This window comes from Apaloderma vittatum, unplaced genomic scaffold (genome assembly GCF_000703405.1).
Source record: "Apaloderma vittatum isolate BGI_N311 unplaced genomic scaffold, ASM70340v1 scaffold25175, whole genome shotgun sequence".
NCBI lineage: Eukaryota > Metazoa > Chordata > Aves > Trogoniformes > Trogonidae > Apaloderma > Apaloderma vittatum.
The window spans coordinates 1-8,674 of record NW_009716874.1 but is presented as its reverse complement, the minus strand read 5'-3'; the positions used below and the strand labels follow the sequence as shown (position 1 = coordinate 8,674).

Here is an 8,674-nt window from a genome sequence, read left to right as displayed (position 1 = left end):
GGGGCGGACCAGCTCCCCCCCCCCCAACACATAAAAGCCGATCTGATCTCCGTGCAAGGCAGAGGTCTGCCCCTGGGGGTCTTCACCCTGTTGGGGAGCCTGAAAGGTAACGCTTGGGACCCTGCAGCCTTCTCCTGCAGCGCCCGCAGTACCCAGGGGAAGCAGAGGAGGAAGGCCAGCGGGGTCACACCATCCTGGTAGAGCCGGTCCCCAGCAGGTATCCCGGGTGCTCTGGTGGTGTCAATCAGTGCCGCGTTGCCAAGGCTGCATCTGGAGCGAGACGCTGCCCAAGCCTTCCATGCCAAGAGGGCCGCGTCCCTACCTTAGCTCCTCGCCCAGAGCAGACGTCCAGGCTCCACTGCTGACTCGCTTTCCCCACGCAGGGCTGCTGCCGAGGGCCTTTCGCTCAGCTTGATGGAGCGGCTCATCGAGCGGTACGGGGAGCAGGTTGTGAAGATGCTGACGGTGCAGTACCGCATGCACGAGGCCATCATGCAGTGGGCTTCCACGGAGATGTACGGCGGCCGGCTCACTGCTCACCCGTCAGTGGCCCTTCATTTGCTCAAGTAAGTGACTTGCTCTTCACCAGTCTGGCAGCAGAGATGTCTTCTTCATCCCTTCCCTGGGATGGAGTTTTCCATTCCTCCTGGCCCTGCGCTAACACTTGTGTTTCATCCCTCATTCCATCAAGGAAGCGTTAGTTGGGAGGGGATAGTCCTTTCTCGTATGTGACAAGAAGCCATGCCAAGTGTTCTTCTCTTTCCTCTGTTGGTATCACAAGCAACAAAATAAATTCCCCTTGCAGCTGGTGAGAACAGCTGAAGGCCTGACCTGCGGCGTGCGCATCCCAAGCAGTGTTTGTCTGCAGCTGAGGGGAGGACCAGACATCAGTCTGTGATTGTGTTTCCACATGTCCACACCGTGGTGAGGGCCAGTGCATGTCCCGTCATTGGTCCCAACTGATCCGCGCTGGGAGGATCAGAAAGTGAGATTCCCTTCCCTGCTTCCCTCAGGATGGCACCTGAGGCAGCTCTGACTGTGTCGGATCCGCTCCTTGTCTGTAGTGTTTTTCCTGTCTTTGATAATTTAAAGGAAATGACTAGCATTTCATTTCCACTGCATCCCGGGACAGGCTGTTGTTTGCCAACACACGCTGTGACTGTCAATAATCGGTGCTTTTTAAAATTGCAGTCAGTGCAGTTCTGGGAGGCAGCTGGGAAAACATTAATTTTCTCTGTTGGACTTGGAGAAGCAAAAACTATAACAGTCTGCATGGGGCTGTGGTAATTATAGCAATACTTTCTGTTAAATGCAAATATTTAGTAGCTGGAAAAATGGATATTCCCCTCGAATCTCTCCATTTCATAGTAGATCCAGTTTTGGACAGAAGTGGCCGGAGAGGCTGTTTTATCATACTTGTTTCAAAATAATCTTGCTTGTGAACGGTGTGAATAGTACCTGGATGGGCAGAGCAAGCTTTGTGTTCGAGGCAGCCCCAGCACCCTCCTCTACAGCTGCTGCAGTCACCCGGGATTTCTGCTTGGGTCAGTTGCTCTGTTTTAAGGCTTCAGGGCTGTTGAGGCTTCGGCTCAACTTTGATCAGTGAAGCTGTGCTGAATTCTGCCTTGGGGTCTGTTATTTCTGTGCACATAGGTGGTTTTACGGATGAGTGTGGTGGGACTCATCCAGCGATGATTTAGCCATAGAGATCTAATTCCAGGACCGGTGCTGTACAAAACCCTCTTCTTGCTTGTTCTTGTTCCTTGCCATGCTGATTTTTCCATTTAACGCTGGGAATTAAAAATAGCAGCTAGCGAAGAGCCCCGGGCGAAATAGTTTGAAACCATTAAATGGGAAGCCGATTGAAAAGTTGAAGTTAGGCGACTTTGTTATTCTGCTGAGTTGGTTTATTTTTAGAGCTGGTAAAGGAGCGAACGTTTTTCTTTCCAGCCCGCAGTGCAGCTCCGTGCCCTGCCCAGGCCCTTTTCTGCAGACGCTGGTTTCTAACCTCATCACCAAACCTGCCAGTCCCCAGCGCTGCCGACACATCGTGTGAGTGCAGCCATCTTCCCTCCGGGCCCTGCGCCCTGTAAAAGCTGCTCTGGAAGACCGGCTGATGCAGAGGCTTGATACGGGACCACGATCTTCTCCTGTTGAGGCTGCTCATACAACTTCCTTCATGGCGTTTGTGAGCATCTCGTGTTTTGGTGGCTTAAGCCAAACGATTTGCTTAATCCCTTACCTGAGCAAGAAACAAGGAAGTGTTAATCTCTGACAGTGCTAAGAAATGCTCTCTTACAACCATCCTAGGGAGGTGGAAGGGCGGCGAGCGCCCGCGGGAGTCACCTGCCCAGGCCGGAAAGCAGCCGAAGCCTGGGCTGCAGCTACAGCAGGGGACAGGCTCTGGGTCTGGAGCTTTTTGTTACCTCCTTCCCTCACTGTGTCCTGGTGTTGGAGGCTCTCAGGAGCGCTCGGTGTGTGATCTGTTAGAGCTTCTGCAGCACCATCTTTTCTCAAAAGAGGTTCCTCAGGTTTCCTGCGGTATTGCTTCAGTATCTCCAAGGGAGCAAAACCTTCTTCCCAAATCTCCCTTCCTCCTGAAATGGGTGACAAAGCACTTCAGAAACCCCTACACATCGCCAGAATTAAGGCAGGGAGGGTGCAAGCAGTGCTTTTCACATTCAGAATGTGTGACTCAGTCTCTGAAGAGACGGTTTGAAAACCACCAGCCGCTTCTGCTGTCAGTTTTTATCTAAGTACAGTGTCGGGTGTGCCTTCCCTTCGCATTTTATTTTGGGCTAACACCCCCTCGCCGATGGGGAGTGTGGGGGAACCCCCCCCAGGGCCGTGAGACCTGGGAGGTGCTCAGATGCCCAGTGTCTCCCTGCAGGGACATCCTGGCTGTCATCACAGACCAGGAATCTCTCCAGCAACAGAAATCCATTGCTGCAGCCTGGGCTAGCTTGCAGCAGGTGGGAGAAGTGCCTTTCCCCTTCAGCCTGAAGGGACTGGGCAGCTTTTCTCCCAGTTTTCTGCAAGATCACTGCCTCAGAAGAGCCCAAATTCTTCTCTCACCTAAAAGATTTATGTAGATAATTACTTCTCTGAAGCGACATTTCCGGGGTTGAGATTTTTCCTGGCTCTCAGAGATGCTGCAGTGGCTTTCCGTGGCCGCTGCGAGTAGGCAAAGAGTTGAGATTATCTACAGGGAGAGCTCAGGTTTTGCTCAAAGCCTTTTGACTGTAGAGCTGTGGATAGTGGTAGGACAGTAAGCAGGGCAGGTAGAAAAGAGATGGGAAACCTGCCAGGTTTGATGTTGCAAAGAGAGGGAGATAAACCTGTTGTATCTTCTGCAGGGGAGGAAACACGCTAATGGGGAGCTGGAGGTGGTCCTGGTCTGGTCCTTTTTGATGGCTCACTGCCCACCTTGTTCGTTTGCAGACTCCCCAGAGTCGCGGCTCCCCGTGATTGGTACATGATGTACAGCAGCGTGGCTTTTCAGAGCTCTCCTGCCATCTCCAGGCTTTCCGTTCCTGCCCTCCATAGTCTGTCCTCTTCCTAGGCTGTGAATTCAGCTAGCAAGTTCCTTGGGTATTGAAATAGAATTTATTAATTTCCTTTTTTTGAACGCAGAAGCTTTAGATGTAGAAATTATGTGAAACCCCAATCCCTGTGTGTTCCTCGCGCTGCGCTTTCTTCTCTTGCCCCACAGCACTGCTGTCAAATCTCTGGTAACGTGTCAGGCATTCACAGAATCACAGAATGTCAGGGGCTGGAAGCGACCTCAAAAGCTCATCTAGTCCAGCCCCCTGCCAGAGCAGGATCACCTACGCTAGATCGCACAGAAGCGTGTCCAGGCAGGTTTGAATATCTCCAAGGAACGAGACTCCACAACCTCCCTTCTCCCTCTCAACACCGTAAAAACCAGAAAGCACCTGCCACATCTCGCTGGGTGTGCACATCTTTCTGTTCAAGACCATTTAAGTGAGACGCTCACACCCACACACCGCTTTGCCCTGCAGTCACTGGGCTGTGTGGCAGAGCTGGTGAGAAAGCTCTCCAGGGCCCTCAGCTCTTTGTTTGCGTTCTGGGAGAACATTTAAGTGTCAATCCCGCGGTGCAGAGCAATAATGGCTTTTCGGCTGCAGCTTTCTGGCATTGCCAAACTGCCCCAGAGCTCTCGGGACTTGCTGTGCTGTCCTGGCGCTGAACCCGAGGAGCTGAAAGCCGGGAGCCCACCAGAGTCCAAGAGCTCTGCTCACTTACTGCCCTCCACGACGTGCTCTTCAGCACCAGATGCAAAGGGGACCAAAGCGTGGTGGGGCAGAACGGAGGGAACCTCAGTTCTCAGTTTCTATCATTCTTCACCACCTCCAGAGCCCACCTGCCTGCGTTTTCACCCCACCTGACACTGCCGTTGCTCCATTGCCTCGCCCCTCGGAAGCGCTGTCTGGCTCTGTCCTCTCCCTGCCTGTGCAGGGTTGTGGGGAGGACTAAGCAACAAAACCAGTTGACCATCCCTTTTGGCATAATTTCAGTGTTGTTGACTGGCCCTTTCCCAAATATCTGGTGCAGGGACCTGCCAGGCGTCACCTCCACAGAAGAGACCACGATTCCCTTGCTGCTCATCGACACTGCTGGCTGTGGCCTCTTTGAGCTGGAGGTGGAAGATGAACAGTCTAAGGGGAATCCAGGTACGGCCATTCGCATCATTTTGTTGGCCAGAATTGATTGTCTGAAGTCCTCGGCCTCCCGCGGGCTGGCCCGCTGCACCGGGTGATGTCCCCCTCCAGGGCAGGTAGCCAGGGGAACGTGGCTACACATCCCCACAGCGGAGTGGCCTCAGGACCACGATGACATCGAGCCACCTGTGGGTGGCCACGCCAGCTGCTGCGTTCCCCTGCAGAGACGTTCCTCGGTGCTGTGGCCCAGGACACGGTGGAGGGTCCCTGTGACAGATGCTTTACCTGAGGGCAGGGCACATAAGATCAACCAGACCTGTTTTAGAGAGGCTGTAGGTGTCGCTCGGAAGTGCCTCCCAGTCCTTTGCTCCTTTCATGTGGTCCTGTGTGGCTGCTCTCCATGAATTTTCTTAAGACACTGAGGATTGCTGGGTGAGCACAGGCAGCCTGGGCTTTGGGCAATGTGAGATTCCTCTTCCAGGGCAACATCTTCCCCTGGACGGTGACACCCCTGTGTGTTTCCTGATGGCCAAGCTGCGGGCTTTTTCAGCCCTTCACTCTCACATGGCCAAAGAGCTGATTTGGCAACGCAGCTGCCCGCTTCAGGGTTCCATTTGTTTTCCTCCCAGCTCACCGGCGCAGATCTCGTGCCAGCAACAGATTTCTGCGGCTTCCAGTCCCTCTCTGGCAAGACAGGGAAAATGGACTGTGAAATTCAAGGATACAGATTTTACCAGTTTAAATACCTCTCGCTTTCTTTTGTTTGAGAACTCACCAGTGTCTAAGTGCCTCTTGTTTTTCTATGCACCATTTTTTTTTGAACAGAGAAGGGCTCTTGTCCCCAAGTGGAGAGCCAGAAAGACTTGTCTGAGATAACTCGGGCATTTCAAGCAGGGGATTAAATGCACATCTCCCACAATTTGGGAGGCAGCCTTTTGGAGCAGCATGCTGCAGATTCTTGGGTGTTACAGCTGTGTTTTGCTGAAAAATAGAGTGTAAAGCCAGCCCAGCCAATAAACCGGTGAAATAATTCACATTTGGTTTGAACTGGTCCACATCAGAGCCCTGGAGCAGCCCGCGTCTGTCCGAGGCAGCCAGTGGTTTGCAGCGGGCTGCCTGTGCTCTCTGCAAGGTCCGAGCACATGGATCCGAGCGTGGAGCTTGTTTGTTTGGTCGCGGGGGTTTAGCAACACAGGCACTTGAAAAAGCAGAACAGAAGGGAGAGGTGAAGATTTTTTCAGTTGCAGCACAGAGAATTGAATTTTTAGTGGGTTCGGGCGGTGCCTGCCAGCCCTTTCCATCACCCCCTCTGCTTTGCCCCCTAGGGGAGGTGCAGCTGGCCGGTTTGCACGTCCAAGCCTTGGTGGAAGCTGGTGTGAAGGCAAAAGACATCGCTGTCGTAGCCCCTTACAACCTCCAGGTGAGACGAGCCTCTCCTGGCAGCTCCTTTCCACGCAAAGAGCGAGCGCACAGCGGCGCGTTCGAGCCCTGACATCCTCAGGAGCGGTGCCAGAACGTCCTCAGAGGAGTGAAGGTGGGAGTCAGTGGGGCCAAACCAAACTCAGCATTTGTGGCCAACTTCTCGCATTTAAGCCACTTGAGGCCGTGGAGGAAGGAGATGTTAGACGAGTATTTTTCCCCCTCAGCCACAGGAGTCAGTGTTTGACCTTGGGGAGATGCGAGCGCTCATCCTTGTGGGTTTGAGAGGAGGGGACTTTACCAAAACAATACAGTTTTCGTCCTTCTCACCTCATGCTTTTCTTTAGACGGTGTCTGTTGTGTGTTTTCCAGGTGGACATGCTAAGAGAGCACCTTTGCCACAGGTACCCAGAACTGGAAATTAAATCAGTCGATGGTTTCCAGGGACGAGAGAAGGAGGCTGTGATCCTGTCCTTTGTGAGATCCAACAGGAAAGGTAAGAGTTCACTGCTCGAGGGTTGCTCCATGGAAGGAGGGTTACTCCATGGGAAAGAAACAGGCCCCGTGGGATTGCACGAAGGTTGCTCGTGGTGCTGCCAGGTGCTGTGGTTTAACTGTAGTTCTGATGGTGTCTGATACTTTGCTCTGAATGAATTTACTGGCAGGAATCTTCCTTTTTAGCCTTCTTTAAAAAAAAAAATAATTACTATAATCTGCTGTCACCATTGCAGAGGAAGGCTCCCATGCTAAGCAGTAGGAAAAAGGAGGCCAGGGCTGTTTAGTTTGAAGGTTTCCTGGCTATTGAGGCCTCAGAACTTATTTAAACTGCGGTCATGAGGCTGGCACACGTCACATTAGCACATTTACGGGAGTGACAAGCACTTCCTGCAGAAGGTGAAAATCTGGGGGGCTTATTCCTTGCGTTTGGAGCCTGTTTTGCGTCTCTTCCCCAAAGAAAGCAAGCAGGAGCTGCTTACAAGTCAGGCACAGAAAATGCTTTTTTTTGGGAGCAAAATCTAGAGCGGAAAATCGAGCTTTTTCCTATCAGCAGCTGCAGCAGAAGTTTAATAGCTGGGAAAAATCCTGCTGCCCTGGAGCCAGGAGGCTCCTTCGGGAAAGCCACCAGCCTATGCTGAAGGGTTTGGTGGCACCAGTGGTCCTGCTCTGTGACCTGCCGGTCCCTGCCCTGCCCAAACCCACAGCGAGACACGTCCCTCACTGCTGGAGATGAAGTGTTCTGGGTGTGCTGGAAGGGCTGATGTCTACAAGGGAAAAGATAAAAGAGGTAAGATACATGGAAGGAGAAGGAGGCGGCTTTTCTTTTGTGTTAAGAAAGCCTAGAGCAAGAAACGCAGCACTGGGGGGAGAACAGAGGTGGGTGCCGGGGCCAAGAATAGTCCTTCGTCAGGAGTGACTCACCTTGCCTTTGCTCCGTGGGAGCTGGTGTCCCCCCGGCCCCCTCCCGTGCACAACCAGCAGCCAGAGCTCAGATGTGACGCGGGGATCACTGGCTTTCCTGCAGGCACGAGGCAGCTCCTTGTGGTGCCCTGGCGTGGCTCTGGTCTGCACCGGGCACGAGGGATGTTGCCAGCACCCTCCGAGACCCTTGGGAGACATCCGGGCCCTTTCTGCAGCTGCGTGTCTCGGCTCAGAGGAGCCCAAGGACCTCGACACAAGCAGTGCTTGTCCCTCTGCAGCCATTCCTGACCCTGCAGGAAACCCTCCTGCTGGATCAGAGGAGTCAGACTTGCCTGAAACCACATCAGAGGAGCTGGAAATCGTTCTCTCTAAGCTGCAGAGCACGGAGCGGGGATTGCCCACCCCCTGTTCCTCAAAGGCAGCACAAACGAGATTGCTCAGCCCCAGCAAGGCAGAACCTGAGCTGGGCTGGTCGCTGCGCCGGTGGAGACGCTAATTCCTTCCCCACTGGCCTCCTCTTTATCCCCAGGAGCTGGAAGCTCAAAAGCCGCCCACACTGCCCTTCTCTCTCGCTGATCCTCACTGAGTCATCTTGGCATTCGCTGGCTCTTGCTGCTTTTCTTTGAGAAATTACTCAGAGAGCGAAGCGAACCTTGCAGAGGTGCCTCAGGGGCTGTTCCTGTAAAACCCCTCGAGAGGGCCTGGGGACAGGTGTGTGGGGGGGTGTTTTCTTACCGATAGTTCCTCTCCTGTCGCAAGGTGAGCCTCTTCCACATCGTTCCTCATCGTGTTTGTTCCCAGGTCCTGGCCTGATCTTGCGCCATGGGCCACCCAGGAAAGTATTTCCCCTCTCCACGCGCTGTCCGTCCTCCTCCCGACACCGGCTGCCCGTCCCCCGCCCGACCCCAGAGGCTTGGGGGGGGGCCCCGGCTCTGGCGTTAGGGTGGTGGAACGGAGCCAGAAAGATGAAGGTACCAGCGAGTCAGGGACCAGAGCCCAGTAAATACTGTCTCTCACCCTTCAGCCCAGCAGCCCTTCAGCCCTTGGGGCCAAATCTAGACCTGGAGCCAGCCCTGCGCCCGCTGACAGTGCTGTGCCCTGCGGTTTCTCTCTCGCAGGCGAGGTGGGCTTTCTGGCAGAAGACCGGCGGATAA

General features: G+C 53.9%; 1 protein-coding gene across 1 annotated transcript in view; it reads left to right on the top strand.

The window, feature by feature from the left end:
• The window catches only part of IGHMBP2 (immunoglobulin mu binding protein 2), a gene marked incomplete at both ends in the record, with an annotated part of 31,366 nt that extends 22,695 nt beyond the window's left edge, over window positions 1-8,671 (top strand). Inside the window, 5 exon segments of the mRNA XM_009869707.1 lie at window positions 328-566; window positions 4,576-4,694; window positions 6,008-6,102; window positions 6,474-6,597; window positions 8,639-8,671. Of these exon segments, the coding sequence (XP_009868009.1) occupies window positions 328-566; window positions 4,576-4,694; window positions 6,008-6,102; window positions 6,474-6,597; window positions 8,639-8,671 (610 nt within the window).
• Window positions 8,672-8,674: the final 3 nt, after the last annotated feature.